Below are 24,786 nucleotides of genomic sequence, written 5' to 3'. Positions count from 1 at the left end.
TTATTTAAATAATTATATATTTAAATAAAACTTGACAAATAAAAAATGTATAGTATAATGCTGACAAGCAAATGAACGATTGGAGTTGGAGCTGTCGATCTGATCAATCGAATAAATAAGGGAACGCGCATGCGTATTTTTGTACATTATTATTGGTTAATGATTATAAAATAAACAAACAAAAGAAAAAAAAGAAACAACAGATATCGTCATTCGTTATTGGTGAATCTATGAAAATAATTGCTAATTAGTTAATTATTATTATCATTATTATAATGCGGGTTCAAAACCGGTTTCCTTCGTCCACAAAATCAAGTTAGATTCTTATTATATAGATAACGATAAACGATTGATAATTAATATTTAAAATTTGTTTTATGTAATTATCATGTATTTCTCGTCAAAATGAAGTTATTCGCTTTCGATTTAGTGAATTTTATTATTTTGTTCATGGCTGAATTGTTTATTTTTATTTTTTTTAGTATTCCTAAATTTTACCATATAAACCTAAACTTTACCATTATGCTTAGAATCGAACATGTTTTTCAAACTCTACATCTCTCACGTCTCAATCTCTACGTTTGTAGTCGCGCAAACAAACGAGTATTGTACGAATACAATATTCCTACCGTAGTAAACGATACTTGTTTATTTTCATTGATCTTTCGATTTTCGTACCTACTAAAATTTTTAATTACTGTACCCTTGGGTGGGGCTAGGTACGTAATGCTCTAGGTGTATAATAAAGCTATTTATCTAAAAAAGACAAATATTTTATAACAATATCTATTGAACTTAATTTATAAATACCTTTTCTGGCTTTTCTATACTAAATATTTTTCATTATATTTATGTAAATGATTCCTAAAATTATAATATTTTTATTAAATAAATTGGAGGAGGTAGTATTGTTATAATAAAATAAAACACAGCCCATAAATACAGAATATACAAAAACATTATTGTTGCCGCCATAAATTAATATAATATAATATAGTAAAATACTATCGGTTACGGAGGAACAGCCGATCGACACAATCACACACATACACAAACACTCGCGAGCACCAGCCGTTATTTTTATATTTATTTTGTTTTAATTATATTTTGTGTCTTGTGAATTATATAATATTATGCGAATTTAGTATCGGCGCGTTATCTACTGCCGCCGGCTCACCGGTGCTTAACACGGCCGCCGCAGTTTTGTTCTCCTCCGTCCGTCGTCGTGATGCTAGGCCGTTGCGAATAATATATTCTTTTTTATGCACGAATTGCTATTTCTTGTTATTAACTTATAATTATTTTTTGTCATATTATTATGCCTTTTATATTTGTTGCGTGAATTTATATACGCGTAATCGCCATATCTTTTACTTTATATTATATACGTGTGCGACATTACTAGTCATTAATTTCATTGTAATTATATTATATTTATTGGGTGTGAATTTTATTTAGTGTATATAGGCTTAGGTAGCAGCTGGCCAGCAGTGCACCGACAAGCCGTGAGTTATTGTTTATTGTTATTTATTTATTATTATTATATTATTAAGTATTGTAACATCTATTCTGTTGAGCCAAAAGGGCTATGTATTTTTTATATCAATTACCCGAGCTTTCAGCTCTAACAGCTGTTTTTATATATTATAATTGTGTTATTGAGCCAGAAGGGCCTTAACTACTTTTTATTATTTATCATATACCTGTATACTAATATTTTATTCTATTCGGTTATAAGGACCATATAGTTATCACGTTTGTTTTTTTTATACCTTTTAGTGTGATTTTTTATATAATTGCACTTTTTTCATATCTATATACACCTTTTATACCTGGTTTTGCCGAACCGGCATTTTGGTTTATTATATACATTTTTTACTTGTTGGGCCAAAAGGGCCGTAATTTGCTTATTTTATTATTATATCATATTTTATACCATATTTGCATTTGAGTTACCATTATATTTTATTATAGAGTTACTTATTCGTCTTAGATTTAAGTATACACACAAACATATATACACACTTACACACCACCACATTACATAGCTCACTAGTATTTGCGCGGCGAACCCAACCAATTCTAGTTGAGCTATATACAACTAACACAAATTTACAAAGGTCGGTCGGTGTGTTAGTATAATACTTATTAAGCGCGAAGTATTTTGGTAACCGGGCGCACGGCCTATTATTGTCCGTTCCCGGCCCATACAATTATAATTATTTTTATTTAAAAACACAATACAATAAACAAATATAAAATTATATAAATTTTCAATTCATAAGTTTTCTCAGCTTTTGAAGTTTTTGTAATTGTGGGGCGACAATGCAAAACGTACTATTTGCATTTTTGTCAAAATGGAGTTATACATTGAATTATATGTTTGAAATGGCGGCGGATCGATTGGCATCATCAGATTAGGTAAAAACGTACTATTTCCCATTCAATAACCGTTTTTAAAATAGTAAATTGAAGCAAAACGTACTATTTGCACAATATACATTTTGTCAAAACGAACTATTTACTGTTTGATGCAGAACGTACTATTTGCTATAGATTCCGTAATAAAAAGTAAAAAAAAATTTGTCAAAACGTGCTAATTACATCAATTTTTCCAAAACGTACTATTTCCATTCATAATGCAAAATGTACTATTTCCAATGTACACGGTATAGGACTAAAAATGTATTGATGCAAAACGTACTATTTACAAAAACGACTGTGTTTTAAAATTTGTTTTTATTGTTACATTTTATTAAATTATATAGATTTAATATATGATATACGTATTTTGTTTAACATATTATCTACGTGCTAACCTAAATTATAAAAAAAAAAAATCGTTTATAACTTTGAAACATTAATTATTATGCGCGCCAAAACTTAGTGATAAGGTCTAATCAATGAAACTATTTCATTAATTCATTTATGATAACACATATTCTATTTTTAAAGTACCTTACTCTTGCAGCTTGCTATTTAGGTACTTAATGTTTTTTATAATTATTATAATTTATTATAATTTACCATGTCGAAAAGAATAAAATTGATGATGGACAAGGCGAAAAACAAGGTAGGTACATACATCTAGTAAAACAATATATATTATTGTACTATTTAAAAAATAACATGAAAAAACTTTTAATATTTTGTATACTACCAATTCTATAATACAATAATCAATAACTATTTTTTAATTTCTATAACTCATATCTTCAGGTAGTTGATGCTAAGAAGCTGTAGAGCATCAACATTCTTAATACTGCTAGAAATAAGGTAATGCTTACACCTATACAAATTGTTTTCTAACCTATTAGAAAACTACTATTTTATACTAACTTATTAATTTATTATATGTATATTTTGTCTAGAGTAGTAATAGTCATCTACATTTTTGTTCTAATGCAATTATAATAATTACTAATTATTATATTATAGATACCTATTTTAGTTGCCAATGATTCAAATCATGGACCACTGACAGTAAGTTCATTAAAAAAAAAAAAGTTATGATTATGAATCACAACAAGCTGTATCTAATGACAAGATATGTGCACAATGGTTACAGGTATCAGATATTTGTATTTGTATTTTATAATAGTCACCTACTTTATTTAAATTAAATTAAAGTTTATAAATATAAGGTTTTAATTCAGTTAAAAGTTGTATCATTATTTTGTTTATATTCTTAGATATGTATGGTAAACTATTTAAATACAACAGTGCTTTTATTGGATATAACACTAATTCATTATTATTTTAAGAATATATTTTTCTAAGCATATTATTTATACTATTTTTAAACAACCTATTTTTGAAAAGGAATATATTATTATAGATTTTTTACAAATTAACAGTTAACACTAAAATTAAAGATTATGTAATGCACTTAATTACTGCATATTATATTATGTTGAGTTAATTTTTTTTATTTTAATTTATAATTTTCTTCATCACATGTAAGACTAAACTTTAAAATAATACTGATGGATGACGTACATTAAGAACTATATTTTGATTTAATTGTAGATAGGTACAAAATATTATTTTCCTAACAACACTATGTTATCATTAACTTAATAAATAGGTACTTAATAGATATTACTTCTAAATAAAAACTTAATTATACTTCATAACTTAACTAGATGTATTCTATCATAATACAGTACCTATTAGTTGTTTTATTTTTAAAAATTTTCAATTATAAGAACATTGTCTAAATATATTTTACACAATTTTTACATTTTAAATATTTAAAACTTGATATTATATTATTCTTTTTTTTTATTTTTTTAAGTGTTCTTTAATCTTTTATTTACCTTGTTTTAGTTTTTATTAATTAAAAGTTATTAAAAAAGTGTTTTATTAAAATATATTATACCTAACTTGTATTCCTTTCACCTATATGGATGCTACCATCGGTTCCCTATATGTTATATATTTTCTTAATTTAAATAAACTTAATTGAATAAGTATAAGTAACTAGTAAGTGTAATATTATTACACTTAGTTGAGTCAAAGTATTTTAATTTCTTAACATATAATTATATTAAATTATATTTATTGTAAAATGTAATTTATGCAAATAGAACGTTTTGTAAAAATATTGGTCAAAACGTACTATTTTGGTTAATCAAAGCAAAACGTACCATTTGTTGTAAATAGTACGTTTTGATCCAATTCAAAATTTAAAAAGTTATATTTAAGTACAAAAAATACATTTTAAAATACTTTTACCTGCAGAAATTTATTTCATAGTTTTTTATCTATTTTTAAACATTTTCACAACATGTATATCTCAAATATTTAATGCACAGCAGAAAATGACCTTTCCTGAAAAATATGTAAAACGCAAATAGTACGTTTTGCATTGTCGCCCCACAATTGTAATTTTGCTTTCCTTTTTGAAACTAGAATTTGATGATTTTTATTTGCATATTTCATACGAATAAAGATCCTTTGCCTTACAAATGTATGTTTAACTGGTCTATACTTTTCTTCAATATCCATTCTATTCATTATTTTATGTAAAAGTTGTTTTACTACACCTGGTACTTTAGGGGTTTTCTGCTTGGTAATTTTTTTAAAATTCTTTCAGCTCTAAAAATGTGTTTTTTAAAGTTAATACTATGGACTATCAGGCCACTATATGATAAATCATCAATCCACGAAGGAAGTAGATATAGTCTGTTCAAAATAAGAAACGTAGACGGCGGACGACTACTGCGCATGGGCGTGGCCTCACTACGAATGTCGAGCTTTGACACTGTCGCCAGCGAGAGCGTCTCCTCATTCTATTGTTGACTAGTGACGCGAACAAATAACTTAAAATGCTTTGTTTCCTATTTTGTAGCATTCGGCGCGGAACCGGCACGGCGGCGCTGCGTTGGGCCATATTTACCGTTATCAGCGCAGCATACAACCTTTTTATTATTATAATGAAACCATTTTTTTAAACTAATTTTTTTTTCGAGTTATTACCAGGTATATTACGTAAAAACGTAAAATATAAAAGCAAATTTAAACATTATAATTATTTATTACAAGTCATAAAAAGATAAACAGAAATTAAAAAAAAAAAATAGTCAGTCATAAAAAAAATATAAAAACATAAAAAATAAATTAATCAGAATCAGAATCAGTGTCTCCCGTTATTGTTAAAACACAAGGTTCCATTTGACCAATTAATTCGTCCATGATATCGTCGAAATTTTTATCTTTCAAATTTTCTCTTCTTCTTCGATAACATGTTTGATGAAATTTTGCCAATTTTCTGATGTCACCCTTTCAATTGCCGTATGAAGAAGTTGACGAACGTCGTCGATCTTAAACGTTGTGTTTTCGCGTTTCGCGTAACCTTTTACCATAGCCCATGCCAATTTAATTGGATTAAATTCGCAATGATAGGGTGGTAATCGGAGTACGGTGTGACCTGTGTCTTCTGCAATTTTATCGATTACGTAAGATTTATTACGTGGTATTTCGCGTACTTTGGCCATCAGTTCATGCTTCAAAAATGGTCTGTTAAGAATAACACCTTTTGATTGAAGCCACTCCGATAATTGGGCTTTATTCCAACGCGTACTTGGATATTTTTCCAATTTGACGGAATGGTATGGTGCGTTGTCCATTACAATAATGGCATTAGGTTCAAGTCGAGGTAGAGTAGCCTCAAATCATTCCTTGAAATTATCACCATTCATCTCATCGTGATAATCGGCGCTATTTTTTTTTTGATTCAAAGCATAATAATCCACCTGGCAAAAAACCTTTGTCCGAACCAATATGGAGTATTATGAGCCGCTTGCCCTTGCCAGTTGGGTTGGTCGACCCGGTCGTTAGTCCTTTGTTGAACGCATCGTGTTTGGAAAGAACAGTATTGTCCTTCCACACGTGGTCCACACAATTGCCAGCATTCAACCACGTCTCGTCACTCATAAATTGGTCGACCTTCCTGACGATACTTACGACTATTGTACTAATAGTTGCGGCGCCAAACAATCAAATCTTCCCTCTCCGTTAGCACACTGCACCTTTTTCTTTTTTCGAACACGAAATCCAATTTCTTGATGGTACTGTACAAAGTAGTTCGTTTGAAATTAAGAAGCGATGGATCTTCATTTACTGCAATTAATATTTTGTCGATAATAGGTAATTCACGACGCAACCAAAATAAATGAAATTTTTGCCGTAATCCATTGCGATCCAGATCAACAATTTTGTCGAAGAGAGACGACTTAACACGCTTTTTGTTGGGAGATGAAACCGTATTTGTACGTCTGTACTCAGCGATAGTCTTACTAATTGTTTCACGACCTAAACCCAAAGCCTTTGACAAATTAGTAACAAGATCTTCGTACTTGATGTCCGGCGATTTCATCAAAATATCTTTGTACAAATTTATGACCATTATTTTTTGACGGCTGTATATATACTGTAAAAAAAAATTATAAACCTATATGAACAACTGGTGTATAATAATTATTTAATAAGCAAAATGACACATAATACAATTATTATTATTTATGTAATATACATCGACGAAGAATATAAAATATGAAAAATGTTGTACTTACTTTTCCTTAGGATTGTTTCGTTTTGGAGAAATAGTAGACAATTCATCTGGATCAGAAATATCACCCAAATCGTTCATGATGAAAAAAAAATGTCTGTAGAAATAAAATTGTGAACACACGTAACGCTAAAAACAGTCGGAACACAATGAGTCCGAATTCCGAATTAGACCTAATTCTACAGACTACAACGAACGTTAATACGTCGACAACGGTCGTATGTCAGCGGTCGCCGTCGGTAAAATAGATGCACGGTGGTGGAAACATCTCTCCGCCGCCGTCGAAAACTGGTCACCGCCGTCTACGTTTCTTATTTTTAACGGACCATAGTCATGTTCATCTATTGATCTAATCTTTGTTGATTTAATCTCTTGTCATTTGTATTAGAAGAAGTTGAGACAACGCCTGGGTTTTTGCCTAAAATAATCACCCTTAGTCTGTACCCTGTGTGCAAAAATTAGTGCCATAAATATCACATAGACTTCTCTTTTGTAATGTGAAGTTCTAAATTAATGCCTATTTACTTCTTTGAGATGTACCTGGTATGCCAAACGCCAGGTTGATTGATGTTATTAATACAATATTAAGTTATAAGAGGTATTATAAACATCTCTATAAACTCACATAGTAATTATATTTAAGTAACAACAATGGTCAAATAGTAGTTATATTCTACTGTTGAATAAACAACTATGTAAAATCTATTAAATGCTTACATTTATATTCACATGGATATCACATTATTAACCTCTTATGGCCATGCTTTAATTTAGATATATATTATATAAAGTTTATATATGAATAAATAATAATAAAATATTTATTTATTCATTATTTAATAATGAATAACTATTTATATTGTTTGTAATAATTAAACAACTACTTATATAGCATTAAAAATAAATATTGACTTATTTAATTTTTATACCTATGTAAATTTAGTTAAATTTATATAAAAAAAAAATAAACTACCTTTTCACTTTGTTTTAAATTATGATTTATGTTATTTTTAAATCTTCAGTGGCTATAACTATTGATAGGTAAATAAATATATTAACATACAGTAACAAGTGATGATGACCATAACAGAAATTATAGTTTAATAATAAATCATAAATGTAAGAATTCTATATAAGGATCTAGTAAGATTATAAAAAAAATCTACACTAATTATTCCCATTAACATAAAACATTAAAACATAGTATATAGGAATAATAACAAACAACAGTATTTTATTCATGTAAAAGCATAATTTTATTTAATAAAGATCATGTAACAAAGTAATTGCAACTGCTTTTACATTAGAAATATTAAAAAATAAACATTTATGCTTAATATCACACATATTAATAAGAAAACTATTTGTTTCATTAAATGTATCTACATAAAAGTCTCCAATAATATCAGACACTAACAGATTATCAAAAAATGGGATTGTATTATACTGGACAACTTCAAAAATATATACTTCCATTAGCCCTTTTTATAATTTTTTTAATACAAATAATCCCATTGTTTTTCAATAAAAAGTACATATCTTTCTTGTTTACAGAACTCACGGTAAAATGTTCAGTAATTATATTTTCTTAAAGAGTATCTGTAGGATCAGGATGAGATAAAAGATTATAATCAATTTCATTTTTTTAAATTGGGTAACTAACAATTGATGCAACTATCTCAATGTTTTTTTGTTCTATTATTCTATTGTATACATCTTGAAGAGGAAAACGAGAGTTTTTCAACGACATTTTAATATTCTGTAGACAATTTTCAAATTTGAATGCACTAAATTTGTCCAATGATCCATGTATTTTTACAAAATGTGCCATATGAATTAAACCATGAACATTATATGTAATATACTCTTCACCATATAAAAAGGAATACTCTATCACAAATTTTCTTAATAAATCATTGGCAACATCATTGTAAGCCATACATGTTTCATTGGATAACAGGAGTCTAATAGCGCAATGTAATACCATAAAATGTTTGTAGAGTGATTTTTTCAATCTACCTTTTAGTACAATAGGGCCAGAGTATAACAAAAAAGATCTAAACTCAGTCGCCTTCCAAAACTCTAGTTCTTCTAAAGATCGAGGAGAACGACTAAATTCTTTAGGGAAGAATGCTTTAAGAGTAATAAGCTCTGAAGAAATTTCATTTGAAATATTATCATTTATAAAGCGAACTGGTTTTTTGCCTTTTTTCCAAAATAATAATAATCTTTTCATTACCCCTAAACATATATTGTGCATATATTCTAATACCACATTATCTACTATATTTATATTGAATTTGGTTAGAGGACAAAAGCCTTTATGATAGTCTTCATCACTTTGATTACGAAATGAAATATTTGTTCGTAAAGTAGAATTTAAGTCAGGAAAAGCCATTCTATTACTTAGAAAAACACCTTCGACAATACATGAATTACAGCTATGGTAAGCATTGTGTCCCTTTACATTCAAAATAAAAGCCTTTGCTGGGGCATCACAAATTACTTGGCTAATATTTAAAAAAAAAAATTTATTATTGATACTCAAACCATTGGCCATTAATAATTCCATTTCAGAAATGAATGGATTTAAAAAATCAGATATTGAATTTGGTTTTTTATATTTACCATGGTAAATTCCAACTGGTATAACTTCTTTAGATAATTCATGTATATCAACAAATGAAATTAAAATAGGCCAAAAATTGGATTTTGAACTCTTTGTTGTAGGAAGACCATCAATATTTAAACTTAATTTAATTATCGAAGTATTTTTTAATTTATCAAAATATTTAGTTAAAATTGGAGTGATCATGAACTCAATACCTATATGAATATAGGATCCTGGTTCTATACTAATAATATCATGTCTTTTTGGAGTTTTTAATAAAGTTCTTGAATTTTTGGGCAATTTAAGACCTTCTGATCTTAAAATAATTAAAAGGTCATTTACAAAGTTATGCAATACATGGTATTTAGAAATTAAATTTTGTAATTTATTTTCTAGTGAAATATTTTTGTCACAATCTTTATTACATAATGGGAAATTTTCATCAACACATACAGTAGTAGGATGTATTTCTGTAGAATTAGTTGAGGTAGATTTTGAAAGGCTAATTGAACATACGGTCACTGCTGTATCTTCAAACAATGTTGGTACTGGAATGGAAGAGAAGTTCTTTGAAAATTCCTCTTCTGGTAGTTTTACTTCTATGTTTAAACAACTTGAGTCCTTTTCAAGTGTATTAGAACATTTAATTTTTTTTGTGAGAATAGTACGTTGAAATTGTCTTCTCGACATAACATGAATTTCTTTTCTTTTTTTCAACTATAATTAAACAGTAGATTATATAATTAATAATCAAGAAGGATGTATAGTAATTATGGTATAATATAAGTAGGGATCAAGCTAAATATATGTAATAATACTTGAATATTAAATATAACTATCTACTAACTAATGTATTTGAACCTACTAATAAATCATATAATAATTGAATATAACTTGATCGGTATCTATATCATAATTTACATGTAAATATAAAAATATTTAAATATAATTTTTTGTTCTTTATGTTGGTTAAGTAAATTTCACACTTCATAGGTTGCCAAAGATAGTAATAGTATATAAATATATGGTTCATATTAAAATAAATAGGGAAGTGCGCCCGCAGGATGAAATCCCACCAGGGGCAAGATCAAAATTGTAAAACCAAATCAAAATTGTTATTTTAAGGCCCGGTATTACAATCATTGGTTATGTGTTGGTTACGATTTAACGCTCCGTTAGCTGTTCCGGCCTGTATTACAAACGTCCGTAAGGCAAAAAAGGGTTGATTATGTTTCTGTTAACTTATCGACCGATGCCGGGCGGTTAAACATAATACTACATTCCGTTAGAGCTTTTGATTGGTGATTGGATTTTTGTTTTTTGGTTTATCAATATTTTTACGTTATCAATTTGATAATTTGTATTCCTGTAAATTGTAATTTGTATTTACTTCAGCTGTCTTCCTGTTCCTACTCACATCTTGTTCTTTACTCTTATTAGATATTTTGAATATTTTTATCGTATAAAATTATAAGTTTATTGTATTTTATTTATTCACTTTCATGGATCATTAGGATTATGATGAAGTCGTCAATGATAATTATGAAAGTGATACAGATACCAGTTTATTTGAACTTGCTTGTATAGTAGGTTTCCCTCGACAGGCAAAAACTATTCGTGATCGACCAGATCATTTTCAGGTTTGGAGGGATAACGAATTTTTACAAAGATTTCGTTTGACAAAAACTACCGTGAAGTTTATCCTTGATGTCATAGAGACAAAGATTGCATCACCTACTGATAGGTTTGTATATTTTTCAAGGATCGAAACTGTAAAGGTGGGCAGTTAATGTATTTTGTTTTCAACTTAATAACTTATTCAGTAAAAATTGTTTTTGTCTAAACTTAACTTTTTAATTTTTATAGTTAATTATCATTATCGTGTAATGAAGTTAATTTGTATTTAAACAAAACTAATTCTTTTGATTTTAACCATTACACTACTTTTGTATAATATTCATATTATTTATTGTGCAGTAATAACTTAAATTATTAATTTTTAATCATGTATAGACTGTAGATTATAGATGTTGCCGACTAGTTTCTGGTCACAATGTACTATAATAACAATTTAATGGTTTATTTTTGCACATTGTTAAATATTTTTGATTAATGTTTGTGTGAATAAAAAACACTATTGCAATTTATGGTTTATACGAATATTCAGACTTGAAAAAAAATTAACTTGTCACAGTTAATTATATTCACTAACTTGCCTACCTTTGTTGAAATCCTTTCAACATTTTACAGTTTCGGTTTTGAGAATGATTTTCTAAATTTTCTGGTTTTGAGATCGATGTCTTAAATTCTTAGGTTCAGGTTATAGGGTTTTAAAGCTTTTGGTTTTGGTTGAACCTAACCTATTTGTTAATAAATGAAAAAACGAGATTTTTTAGAAAACCAGTTTAACCAATTTGATTCCTATTTTTTTTGATTATTATTAACAATTAATATGCATGATTTAAAATGATTGGAAATATATTTAATGAATTTGTAGAAATAATGCAGTGACACCTGGTCAAAAACTATTAGTGACGTTACGGTACTATGCCACTGGATCATTTATAGCTGCTTGTGGTGATTTTGCTGGTATACACAAAACAACTGCTGGAAAAATAATAAAGGTTGTATCAGAAGCAATAGCCGAACTTCGACCAGAGTTTATATATTTTCCTTCGAATGATTCAGAAATACAAAAGGTTCGACAAGATTTCTATAATATAGCTAAATTTCCATCATGTGTTGGAGCCATAGACTGTACACACATTAAAATTAGATCTCCTGGTGGAAATGATGCTGAAATATTTCGCAACAGAAAGCAATTTTTCTCTATAAATGTTCAAACAATATGTGATGCCCAGCTACGTATACAAGATATTGTTGTAAGATGGCCTGGAAGTACACATGATGCAAATATTTTTCGGAATTCCACTATTAAGAACCGATTTGAAGATGGAGAATTTAACGATTGCGTTTTAGTTGCTGACAGTGGTTATGCTGTCCAACGTTATGTTATTACACCTCTTTTAAATCCACTTACACATGTCGAAACTCTATTCAATGAATCACAAATACGTACACGAAATCCTGTAGAACGCTCATATGGTGTCTGGAAACGTAGATTTCCGATTTTAAGTCTCGGTATAAATATAAAAAATTTAAACACAGTTCAAGCAATTATAGTGGCAACAGCAGTTCTTCATAACATTGCTAGACAGTTTGGCGATAATGAACCTAAGATATCAAACGAATTGGAGCATTCAATTAATCTGACGTTAATTGATCCGCAACTAGGTAATGCCAATGAAGGGGGAAATAGATCAGTACATAGAAAAAGATTTTTAAACTACTTTTCTACTATGGAATGAAAATAAAATAAATATATACAAAATTAATTAATAATAGTAATAAGTTAAGTAAATATAAAGAGAACGATTGTTTTTATAAAATGTATTATAATTATAAATATATAAATAAATAATTACTACAAAATATATCATAACAAAAAAGTATTCAAACTATTATAAATTTAAAAAAATTAGAGGCTAAACTAATGTTCAGTCTTTAGCTAAGTATTAACATATAATTATAAAACAATGTACTTAATAACAATATAGAACATAACAAAAAAGTATTCAAACTATTATAAATTTAAAAAAATTAGAGGCTAAACTAATGTTCAGTCTTTAGCTAAGTATTAACATATAATTATAAAACAATGTACTTAATAACAATATAGAACATAACAAAAAAGTATTCAAACTATTATAAATAAAAAAAAAATAATAGAATTTCATTGCAACCTAATTATGTCAAAGCATCTTTCAATAAAACAGTCTTCTGTATTTTTAACAACTCTGTTTCTGCCTGAAACTTTGCCATTTTAGCAGCATGTTCTTCTGCTGAAAATTTTATACGATTTTCAACTTCTTTATTTAGCAAATCTTCTCTTAGCAATTTCTTCTTCCAAGATTCTTGATGAAATTCCAATTGATATTTTTCAAATTCACTACGCTGGTTTGTTAAAGTCACCTTATCCTTAGCCCATAATGTCAATTTGTCTTGTAATTGTTTACGTTTTTTGGTGTGACCTATAGATATTACAATCAATTACATTAAGAAAGTACATTGAATTCAAATTACTAGTATAGTAATACAATAACAAACCTTCATTATTAGTAATCTCATTTTGAGTGGTTGCACATAAAGCATTTGCTTTGGGTTGCTTCAACATTGAAGGTGTATACTTAGCCCAAGATACTAAAAAAAACATGGGAAAATCAAAAATTTAATTAAGATATCATTAAAATCATATACTTAGTAGTACCAGATGCTGCAGATAAATTATTATCATCAATCAAACTTTGATTTTCAGTTTTACTGCCCATACACTTATCTGTATCTCGGTCCTCTAAAGTTTAATTTGTTATAATTAATATATGATTAAAATATTATACTAATGAAATAAAAATAATATACCATTTTCAGTGTAATACTCTTGGTAATAGTCTTCCGGGCCTACTACTAGGACATCTGACTCTGCTATATTAATAGTTTTTTCTATCGGGACATCTTCAAGTTCTTCTATTCCTACCATATTACAACTTCCAACTAAAAAAATCAAATCTTCATCAATTCATTTATTACAAAAAGGATGGTGTTTTAACACATAAAACAAAAAAATGTATTTATATACTGTGTAAAAACTGTATCTTGTTCTTTCTTGTTAATTAATTGTTAATACTTTAATTAATTAATTTGTTTTAAGCAAAATTGTTGATACTAAATAATACCAACATACAAACATGATTTTAACTCAACCTAGATACCTATTACTTTAAAAATCAAATGAAAAAAACTTACTAATAATTAGTAATTACGATAAATTCTTTTACTAGTGAAGTAATGGAGTTAATTAATTTAAAAAGGTCAAGAAAAACATCTCTTTCCCTAGTTATTACTAGTTACTATCATAGGCAGTCCCAACATTTTACTTCAGATGCAGCACATTTAATTTACTTAATACATTTTACTTTAACACCCTTAGGACTGCCTATGATTTCTACCCTATACTACTAACCTATATCACTACACCAACTTTTATCTTGAATGAATCCAGTGCCTCGTCTACCAATTTGAGATAAAATTCTCTCATCAATTGCAGTCATTTCAACAATTTTTGAAGCTCCACCACCTGTACTACTCAATGAAGCTTTATTAGAACTTTGTTTCTTCTGAGCTCTTCTCATCATATTCTCAAATTTGCATTTCAGAACAGTGGATGGTCTGAAGCACTCAGTAGATCCAGATACTGCATTATTATTAAATTCATTTTCTATTATTTTCCAATATTCTTTCTTCTTCCTGTGGATTGTGCAGGACAAGAACAATTTTTTTATTTTAATGTGATCTACATAGGTGTGCGCACAGGGGGGGCATGCCCCCCCTGCGGCCTCTGGCTTTTTCTTTAATAAATGCATATATATCTGTACTATATTAGATAGTGAACATTTTTACATTTGACATGAAAAAAGTGAAGCCAGTTTTAAATAGTGTAAATATCATCTGTATTAAAATTATTTATCAATCAGTTATCATCGATCAAATGATTTATGTTACCTACTGATTTATACTGATATATGTTACTTTACTGTATTTTTCATTTACAACAATTAGCCCATTGGGTTACAAGTTATTATTTACATCAACATATTTAAATGTGGATTTAGGGGCACCTTGTTTAGAACTAACAAGTACCACGTTTAATGTTTATAAAAATAAGGATACACCACTACCATAGGCCAGGGGGGATATAATTTGAGAGACATATTGATCTATAATTAATCTATAACATTTAGTAATACTAATAGTCATAAGTACAAGAATCTTTTGTTGAGACCTTTTAAAGGGCCTCTCCTGCGGACAAAGTCTGCGCACGCCTATGGTGATCTATATCTGTATTCTATTATGTAATTTGGTATATACTAGGTATTATGATTTATTATCCAAAGTACTTACAAGTTGTTGGAATGATCAGTTACTTTGCATTGAACAATTGACCAATATTTAATTACTAATGTTACGAGCAGTTCCTCTTCTTGAAGGGTAAAGTTTTTACTTTTCAACCTTTTATCCTCCATTTCAATTTAAAAAAAAACAATTGTATATAATTATTATAATTTAACAGTTAACTAATGAGCACGATTTAAGATCGTAAAATATAGATAGTTAAATCGTGCTAATAAGTAATAAGTAATAGACAATTTACTATTTAGTAAATTAACACTGATTACTGATAGACATTAGACAATCAGAATTTTAACAATTTTCGCGCTGCTTATCAACTTAGTGGTTTTATCACTTAAAACTTTACGTTATCAGTTGGTTATGTAATATAACATTTACGGAAGATTGTAATACTATAATCAGTTTAACGGATCGTAAATGTTTTAACAGACCGTCACGTTACCGAAGACGTAACCGATGATTGTAATACCGGGCCTAAATCTTAATATATTTCTAGTGTTTTTATTCTAAAATAACTTAACTACGGAGATGAAAAAAAAAATAATATTTTACATCTATAATACCTACCCAAAATATACTATAAATAATAAATTTCTGATATGAAAAATTACGTAGCTTGTAATGTAATACCATATTGTAACTAACATCTTCTATATACTGAGTCATTATATATTTATTTTATTTTCAGTTAAATTCAATAAATAAAATTATTGTGCAAAACATAAATTATTTAAGCATTTTAGCATATTAATAATTAAATAATAATATAATTGTACATCATTTTTCAGTAATATTTTAGTAGGTTTTCGTATACTCAAATATATTTATATTATATTAAAAAAAACCTCGCAAAACAATCTGTTTAGTAGGTATAAGATAAGTACCTATCAACCTAATAGATTATATTATAATTATTAATATTTGTTCTAATCATCTTTTTAGAAGAAATGTATGTGCTATTGCTACCTATACTACCTACATAATAAGTATACAATCAGTGGCGTAAATTGGCCTCAATTTCTGGTGGTGCAAAGACATATTTTATTTTCTAACCCACCAATACTTATTTCCATTAAAAATCCCCGCCCAAAAAACATTTTTTTTTTTTTTTGTAAAACTAATCAATAAGAATTATTTTAACAGTAAAACCTTTATTATTTGTAATTATATAACAATAAAAAATGTTTTATTTTAAACTGAGTCGACGTCCTCTTTCAAGACATGTTGCATCAAACTCATCAATTACTTGGTCGAAATCAATGCAATAATTTTTTTCAATTTGTAAATTAGCTAAACTACTTAAACGCTCTTGCCCCATCGTCGTTCTAAGATATGTTTTCAACCTCTTTAGACAGGAAAATGAACGTTCGCAACTTGCTGTGTTAGTTGGTATGGTTAAAAATATTTTTAAAGACTCTGTTATTAATGGAAAACCTTTTTGAATATCATTTTGCCTTATATAATCTATTTTTGCTTCCAATTTTTCAGATACTGAAGTATTGTCATATTTTTGGTTAAACATTCTATTAAAAATTGTCAACTCTGTCTTTAAGTCATGTGTATTGAAGTTATATGTGTCACTAACTAATTTTAATAGATCCTCAGTTGGTTCTTCTGACATAAATATTTCACTTAATCCACTTATAATATCCATATGATTTTCTTTAAATCTATTTTCCATTTCTTGTATTATTACATCTAAAACTTTAAAGTAAATGGTAATGCGGTAATTGTCCTTAACTAGGATACTATTTGACTGTTTTTCACCACCACCTAGTTTGAGAGGAATGCTTTTTTTTCTTTTCAATTTAGGATGTTTAACTTGATATTTATCAGCCATTTCAATAACTTCATTCCACTTATATTCAAATTTCACATCTGATCTTAGTTCTTTTAATACATCTAAAGTACTGTTACACATATTTTTTGCTGTAGAAAAGTTAATGCTAGGCGACTGCAAATATTTTGATAAAATATGAGTTTGTTCAAAAACATTTTTTAAAAATAATAAACAAAATATAAATTCAAAGTTTAATATATTATTAATTAAACTTTTGGCTTCACCTCCTGACACTATATCATTCTCATATATGTGTTCTAGTGTTTCAATGATCTCACTAAAATTTAAATATACAGCTTTCAAAGCATCAGTGCGACAACTCCATCTCGTTTCACATAACTTTTTTAAGCTTTTCGGTCCATTTACCTTAGATGCATTTAAGCACATATTTTCATATATTTCGTTACGTTTAGACGATGCTTTGATAAAATTATACAATGACTGTAAGGTACCAAAAATATTTCTTACACAAGCCACTTGTTTTGTAAGATCAACCAGGCATAAATTTAATATATGAGCATGGCAGTGCACATAGAATGCCAGAGGATTTAGTTCACGAATTCTAGCTTGTACTCCATTATATGTACCACGCATGGCAGCTGCCCCATCATAACATTGGCCACGTATATCTTCAACTTTTAAACCATTTTGCAAAAGTATTTTTTGAATTAAATTTGCCAATGTTTTACTGTCAGTCCTATCAGTTTTATAAAAACCATAAAACACTTCATGAATTTTAAACGTTTTATCTACATAGCGTATAACTATAGACACTTGTTCGTGGCAAGAAAGATCTTGGGTTTCATCAACTAAAATACTGAATACTTTTGCATTTTTTATATCACCTGTTATGTTTTTAAATACTTGATTTGACATTATATTAATGAAATTATTTGTATAAAGTGCATTTGTATAAGTATAATTATGTTCTTTCTCAATAAAATATTCTTTTAGAACGTTGTTATATTTAGCTACTTGATGTAATAACTCAATAAAATTACCTTTGTTTGATGATTCAATGGATTCATCATGGCCACGGATAGGTATCCCTTGTCTACAACAGAATAATAAATTGTCTAACAAAATTGTGATGTACTGTCTATTTTTTTTGACTGATTCTTTATATTTGGTATCAATTATTGTTGCTATGCTTCCGACCTGATTGCTTGAATGAAATCCAGCCATTTTTGCACAAGATTCTTTGTGAGAAATACTTTTTTCGTGATTGGAAAAAGCTTTATTAGCTCTATGCCAAGATTTAAAACCAATTAATGTAAATGAGTCTTCAGCATTTTTATTTGTTGGTGGAAAACATCGACAATAAAAACAGTAAGCTGAATTATTTATTACACTATATTCTAACCAATTATATAAACTATACCACTCAACTCTGAATACCCTACCATTAACCTTAGGAAATTTACAGTCTCTTGGTTGATATGGTCCAAAATTTTTTTTCATGAAACTATAGGCATGTTTATTCAATGCTGGATCACGGTCATCACTAGAGTTCAATTCAGATTCTATGAAAAATTAAGAAATATAACATTAAGATATTATATACCTTTAACTTTAATATAATATATTATTTGAATCCATCTTAGGTAGGTAAATGCATTTAAACATCTAAACCATAAAGCATCCAGTTTTTTTTAAATACACATAAACATATAATTCATGCAACAACAATCTTTACATTTTCAAGCTTTAAAATAAATGACTAATTTAAACATTTTAAACCGAATTGACTTGATTTTGCATTATATACCATAGTAAGATTGACTGTGTTCACAGAATACTTTTAATTTTACTGTTAGTTATTCTAAAAAAAAAAACAAATTCACTATACACAAATAAAAATAATAAAGTACATGTAAAATTAATCAGATTAATTTAATCTCTACATTAAATATTTGGTTTTAAGACTATTAAACTTAAACATAAGGATAAATAAATTTCAACAGCACCAATTGTTAATCACACATAGTTAGCTTTATAACATCTAAAACATAAAATGTACATATAAATAGTAACACACACAAATAAAAATTAAATTATTTGGCTTTTAAAACACATGAGAATAGAGAATAATACTATTTACCCAATTTGGTATCATTTTCAGAACTTGGACCAGGAAAGAGATTCTGATTATTCTGAGACAAGTCTTGGTTGATTATAGCACCTATATTTTATACAAATGGAATTTTTAAATGTTTTTCTATAATTGACTATAATATAATACTTTGAAGTACAGTTAACTTACTATTAACAGATTCGTTTTTAAAAAAATCTTTAAGTGTCTTCATTTTTTTCGGTTCACTCATTTTTAGACAAAAAAAAAAAACCAACAGATTACAGATACAAAATTAAAATCTTTCAGTGAAAAATGAAAGTAGAAACACTAAACTGTCATGAGTTTGTGAACTTGAATCGTGTAAGTGTAAAATACTAAAATAGTAAAATATTAAAAAGATTTAAGAAAGTACTATGCAAATAATGCAATCTAATGCGATTACTGATAACACAATATAGTCTGTATTGGCGGTAAAACGTTAATAACAAACATGAACTATGGTTAATTCATGATAAATTGATAACAATTGATAATAATCACGGTAGATACGACATACTAGGTCACGGTCTTCTAAGACCGCGTACTAGGTAGTGGATGGGACAAGATAATAGGTTTTTATATTGATAATATGGATACGGGAATTTGTTTTTGTACGATATCTAATGAAATAACCGCGAAATAATATGGTAATATTATGAAATATAGGTATAAAATTTCAATGATTTTCTGGTGGTGCAAAAACATACCTTTGCACCACCACATTTTAGATGTGGTGGTGCATGTGCCACATTTGCACCACCCAGTTTACGCCACTGTATACAATCAATATATATTTATGAATAGTAAGTACATACATAACTATTGTTAATAGAGTGTAAAATTTATAAAATGTATTGGACTATAATTTTATACACACCATGAGTACTATAGAGTATTGAATATTATTTAGATATATTTATTGTTTTCTCTCTAATGAATCTTTGATTACCATGTCGAAACCATTCTTTGACATGTTCTTCAAAAACCACATCAGTACAACTAAAGTTAACTCTACCTATTTCTGTGAAAAACAAACAATATTTTGGAAATAAGATAAAATTATTTTTGGATTTAAACACCAACTTTAGGTACCTACCTTTCATAATATTAATTATTTTAAGACGGAAATTGTTTCGAAATCCAGTCCATGAGCATTTTGATGAAAGCTCGTTTGTAAATAAACGTTGTAAAATACGTTTGACAAAGTTTTTTATGTTCTTACCCACTAATAGCAGATACAAAATTTACCTATGAAACAAACATATGTATTTATGAGAAAAATTAAAAAAAAAAAAAAAGAAACTATTAAGATACCATTTTCTTTTCAAACTGCTCTTCATTTTTGACTATTTCATCAATTTTCAATAAATGTTGGAAGTCATTAATAGGGAATATGGAAAAAAGAGTATCATCCAATGGTTGTTTATTAAGTGGACCAACTGGAGATTCTACCAAAAGTTTTTCGATCCTATCCATTCGTCCATCAAGTCTTTTAATATAACTGAAAATATTCTTTAGGAGAATCGTTTCATCGGTTTCTACTAAAACAGCTAACCAAAATAAAATTTTAATAAATAATTTAAATTTCTGATATGGTTATATTTAAATTGATTTAAAATAGGAATAGAAATATTTATGTAGTATTCATTACAAAGTTTATCTGAAACTGTGTTATGGTTTGCAATATTTGATGAATCTCGCATTGATTGAGTATTTAAAGTTTCTTGTTGGGAAGTTTCATTCAAGTTTAATTGTTCACTATAACTTTGATCTACAGAAAAAAATTATAATAATATTATTGAAAAGTTAGTTATGTAAAAGATTTTATGATTTATTTGATACTTGAATACATAATAATATGAAAAAATGTAATGGAAAAATTTAGCAATATAAAAATAAATTGATGAATAGGTATTTAAAAAAAAACAGTTATCATATTATTAAATTAAAAAATATAGATAATTAACAAATATACTTTCCAGGATTATCAAAAATAGAAACCAATTCCTTATCAATTGTATCAAAACATTGTGACGTAGATGGAAAAACATTTGATGTACTGGTACTTTCATATAAGTTTGCATTACTCATATGTGTTTGGGACAATTCTAACTTAGACATATGACAATTTTCATCAATTTCATTCAGTGAGTTAATTGCATCTGCAAATAATAGATTTTTATCTAATTGAAAAATAAATTAATCTACATTTTGTATTACTTAAAGATAATACATACATGGTATGCTGCAACTAGTTGTGTTTATCTGGCTATATGATACAGTTGGCTCATTAGAGATCAAATTTGAGTTCAATACACTGAGGTCTTTATTAGGAATAATACTTTTACTTGAAAATGTTGATGGAATAATTTTTATGGGAGAATCAGAACTGTCTAAAAATTAAATTGCATGTGTTAACCTATTTCATTAAATTCATAGGTAGGTACTAAACAATAAATCATTCATACCACTGTCAGTATCTTCATGATGATTTTTAACTTCTTTTCTCTTTCTTTTTCCTCGTCCTAGACTTCTTTCTGATTCTGATAAAAATATTTCTTTTTCTTTAAGTGCTGCTTTTTCATAAGAGTCTATATATTATATATTTAAGAACCATGATGAATAATATAAAACAATTAAGTTTAGGTGGATACCTATATACAACCTTAAACATACTAAAACATACCATAACTTTCACCAATTATATTGACGGGAAAAGATAACCAATCCATACTTGGCTCATCTGCTTTTATTAGCATTAAATCTGTAACTCTCTGTTTCCTTGGCCATCTACAAAAATCACCTTTTTGTGTACTATATATCCAATTTTTTGGTAAAACTGAATATTTGTTCTCATCTTCAAAAAATCCTATTTGCCACTAAACGTTTTATAATTAAAATTATTAATTATATGTTTAGTTAGCATGTACATTAAGGTATATCTAAACATGAATTAATGTACCTAACAGTTAAAGCCTGGAGTCAACTACTATTTATTTGAGTACCTATTCTTTGTTAAAATTAAATATTTTAGATATTGGTATATCACAATTTCAATATCCTATAACCAGTATATCGTATACCCATCACTGTATATATTATAGTATTATATAATAACGTAGACCTAGATAAGTTGCAATACCTAACAACCCTACATTATTCCTTAAAAAACTACATAACTTAAAAACTAATTGTTTCAGCAGGTTAATTGTTGTGCCATCATTTTTAAAACGCTGATATGCTAAGATTTAAAAAAAAATTATATTTGCTTGAGCACCAAAACCAAACTAGATTTGTAAATTTATTCCATAAGTTTTATTTGCATCGTACCTATTTGAAAAGGTTTATATGTAACATTGTAAAGTACATAATATTAAATGCTTCTTTAAATAGGTACCTACTTAACGACAAATATCATACCAAGCCAACTGATTTAGTAAAATAATCAGTAGGTAGGACAGTAGAAGAACTAAGTATACATTTATTAGATATTAGGTAATATTTAAAAAGATTTTAGTTATAACAGCTGGCACAATTCAGTAGAAGAGTTAAATTTTTTTACATTAATTCATTTTTAAATATATATAATTTTATCTCTCTATGTTGAGGTGCAAAAATCACCTGCAAAATGAGGGACCCAACTTATTATGCACTCGCCGGATTTTAAATATAGCTATTATTATGGTTATTAATATTACCTGTTTCTTTACTGGGTCCATTGAAATGCTGCTTCTTGTATTGATGAACAAATGTGTTTGACAGTTGACGGATAGTCAATAAAGAAATTAAACAGTAAAAAAATCGTAATACGCACTTAGGCACTCTGCATTTACGGGATGCAAGGTACAAATAGTATAATTTGCAAAATACAAATTGGTATAACGAACAACAACTGTAAAATATTACTCACGTCGTCACACGAATAAGTACACGATAAGTATACATAAACAAATAAAATATATAATATATTATGTATGTATATTATGGTTGTGACTTGAGACACGTATGTCGTATAAAATCAGAATGCTGCAGCCTAGCAAGTAGAAACCTGCAATTATGCACTATGCGCCTATGCAACGACAAAATATGACAAAACAACTGATAACAGCGCCACAGCGGTAATGACAATAAATGATTAATCTTAATAAATTAAATATGTATAAAAATAAATACTTCAAATTTAAACCCGCTCATTTATAAATATAGCTATACATATATTTATAAACTATATATGAATATAAATAGTAAATACCACGCAAAATTTCCATACGTTATTATATTGTACCGTGATGATGCAGTACATGTGACTTCCAAAAGAAGTTGAAAAATTAATATCAATTGAAATTATTTTTATAATTTATAAATATATAACATATAGTTATTTATATAGTTTTAAAATACCCAGTTCAATAAATTATAATACTTGCACCTACCTGGAGACGTTGGAACTAAATGTTCCTACGCGTAACTAGTATACGAGATTAATTTTGAAACCTATTATAGCTTATGCTTATGTGATATTAATTATATGTTAAGAAATTAACATTGAATAATTAAACCTCTCTATAACTATACAATTTAAAATTATATCAAACATTTATTTAGCGCACATTATTAACTACATGGAGAAGTTAAATTTCAAATAAATATAATTTGTACATGTATGCGAGATATATTTTGGGACTTCCTATGGTTTACATAATTAAAATGTCTCTTAGACCAAACGTTATTAATAATTATTTTAAAATGTATCCTTAATATACTATAGAAGTCTAATTGCGAGGTTACGATTTAGAGTTAAAACGACCATCGCCGAGAACTAATGTTCATCATTCTGCACACAGGGTATAATACATTTAGTGATGATGGGTGATCATTTAGACCTCTTCTTGACCAAATAGAAGTTTATTAGAAGCCAAAGAACTAAAAATTGTTCAAAGTTGATTATATGTAAGATATCTTGTTTGGAAATAAACCGTGTAAAAGCAAACTTTGGAGTGAAACAGGATTAATTAGACATAAAGAAATATGTATTAAAAATAAATTAGGAAGACATATAATGTTTGAAAAAGGAGATGACGATTTCATATATTTCAAAAACTTTAAAAATACTCAACGAATCT

At 27.7% G+C, this 24,786-nt stretch overlaps 4 protein-coding genes and 1 pseudogene across 4 annotated transcripts; all 5 read right to left on the bottom strand.

Moving 5' to 3' along the window:
• Positions 1 to 5,720: 5,720 nt before the first annotated feature.
• On the bottom strand, positions 5,721 to 6,131 carry LOC107172378 (uncharacterized). Its single transcript, XM_015522665.1, has one exon. It carries the CDS (start codon positions 6,129 to 6,131, stop codon positions 5,721 to 5,723), a length of 411 nt encoding a protein of 136 aa, XP_015378151.1.
• A 2,201-nt stretch (positions 6,132 to 8,332) lies between these two features.
• On the bottom strand, positions 8,333 to 10,373 carry LOC149060478 (uncharacterized; annotated as a pseudogene).
• Positions 10,106 to 23,783, bottom strand: LOC149060475 (uncharacterized). The gene is made up of 10 exons (XM_089229270.1): positions 23,362 to 23,783; positions 22,350 to 22,542; positions 22,132 to 22,254; positions 21,901 to 22,056; positions 21,631 to 21,825; positions 21,315 to 21,434; positions 20,978 to 21,213; positions 20,760 to 20,901; positions 20,541 to 20,684; positions 10,106 to 10,400 (listed from the first exon to the last, which is right to left on the bottom strand). Exons 1-9 carry the CDS (start codon positions 23,380 to 23,382, stop codon positions 20,566 to 20,568), a joined length of 1,305 nt encoding a protein of 434 aa, XP_089085396.1. The 5' UTR covers positions 23,383 to 23,783; the 3' UTR covers positions 10,106 to 10,400; positions 20,541 to 20,565.
• On the bottom strand, positions 13,344 to 16,181 carry LOC149060477 (uncharacterized). The gene is made up of 6 exons (XM_089217338.1): positions 15,702 to 16,181; positions 14,764 to 15,047; positions 14,163 to 14,294; positions 14,011 to 14,094; positions 13,851 to 13,943; positions 13,344 to 13,774 (listed from the first exon to the last, which is right to left on the bottom strand). The coding sequence occupies exons 1-6, from the start codon at positions 15,821 to 15,823 to the stop codon at positions 13,491 to 13,493; spliced, it is 999 nt and encodes a 332-aa protein (XP_089073464.1). The 5' UTR covers positions 15,824 to 16,181; the 3' UTR covers positions 13,344 to 13,490.
• LOC149060476 (zinc finger MYM-type protein 1-like) lies at positions 16,636 to 20,432 on the bottom strand. The gene is made up of 3 exons (XM_089217440.1): positions 19,814 to 20,432; positions 19,652 to 19,732; positions 16,636 to 19,552 (listed from the first exon to the last, which is right to left on the bottom strand). The coding sequence occupies exon 3, from the start codon at positions 19,009 to 19,011 to the stop codon at positions 16,897 to 16,899; it is 2,115 nt and encodes a 704-aa protein (XP_089073566.1). The 5' UTR covers positions 19,012 to 19,552; positions 19,652 to 19,732; positions 19,814 to 20,432; the 3' UTR covers positions 16,636 to 16,896.
• Positions 23,784 to 24,786: the final 1,003 nt, after the last annotated feature.

The sequence above is a fragment of the Diuraphis noxia genome, unplaced genomic scaffold (genome assembly GCF_037042655.1).
Source record: "Diuraphis noxia isolate RWA-SAM2 unplaced genomic scaffold, SU_Dnox_SAM2 contig0001, whole genome shotgun sequence".
Classification (NCBI taxonomy): Eukaryota; Metazoa; Arthropoda; class Insecta; order Hemiptera; family Aphididae; genus Diuraphis; species Diuraphis noxia.
The sequence above is the reverse complement of the archived record's forward strand: the minus strand, read 5'-3'. Positions and strand labels throughout refer to the sequence as shown.

Bases quoted from the DNA above. Each gene is read 5' to 3' on its own strand.
- LOC107172378 (XM_015522665.1), bottom strand. From the start codon at position 6,131: ATGGACAACGCACCATACCATTCCGTCAAATTGGAAAAATATCCAAGT.
- LOC149060477 (XM_089217338.1), bottom strand. From the start codon at position 15,823: ATGGAGGATAAAAGGTTGAAAAGTAAAAACTTTACCCTTCAAGAAGAG. The intron at 14,095-14,162 runs GTATATTATTTT...ATTAAACTTTAG, and splicing joins AGAGTATTACACTGAAAATG to AGGACCGAGATACAGATAAG. The intron at 13,944-14,010 runs GTACTACTAAGT...TGTTTTTTTTAG, and splicing joins TAATTTATCTGCAGCATCTG to TATCTTGGGCTAAGTATACA.
- LOC149060476 (XM_089217440.1), bottom strand. From the start codon at position 19,011: ATGAAAAAAAATTTTGGACCATATCAACCAAGAGACTGTAAATTTCCT.
- LOC149060475 (XM_089229270.1), bottom strand. From the start codon at position 23,382: ATGGACCCAGTAAAGAAACAG. The intron at 22,543-23,361 runs GTAATATTAATA...TAAAACGTTTAG, and splicing joins TGGACCCAGTAAAGAAACAG to TGGCAAATAGGATTTTTTGA. The intron at 21,214-21,314 runs GTAATGAATACT...TATTTTGGTTAG, and splicing joins CACAGTTTCAGATAAACTTT to CTGTTTTAGTAGAAACCGAT.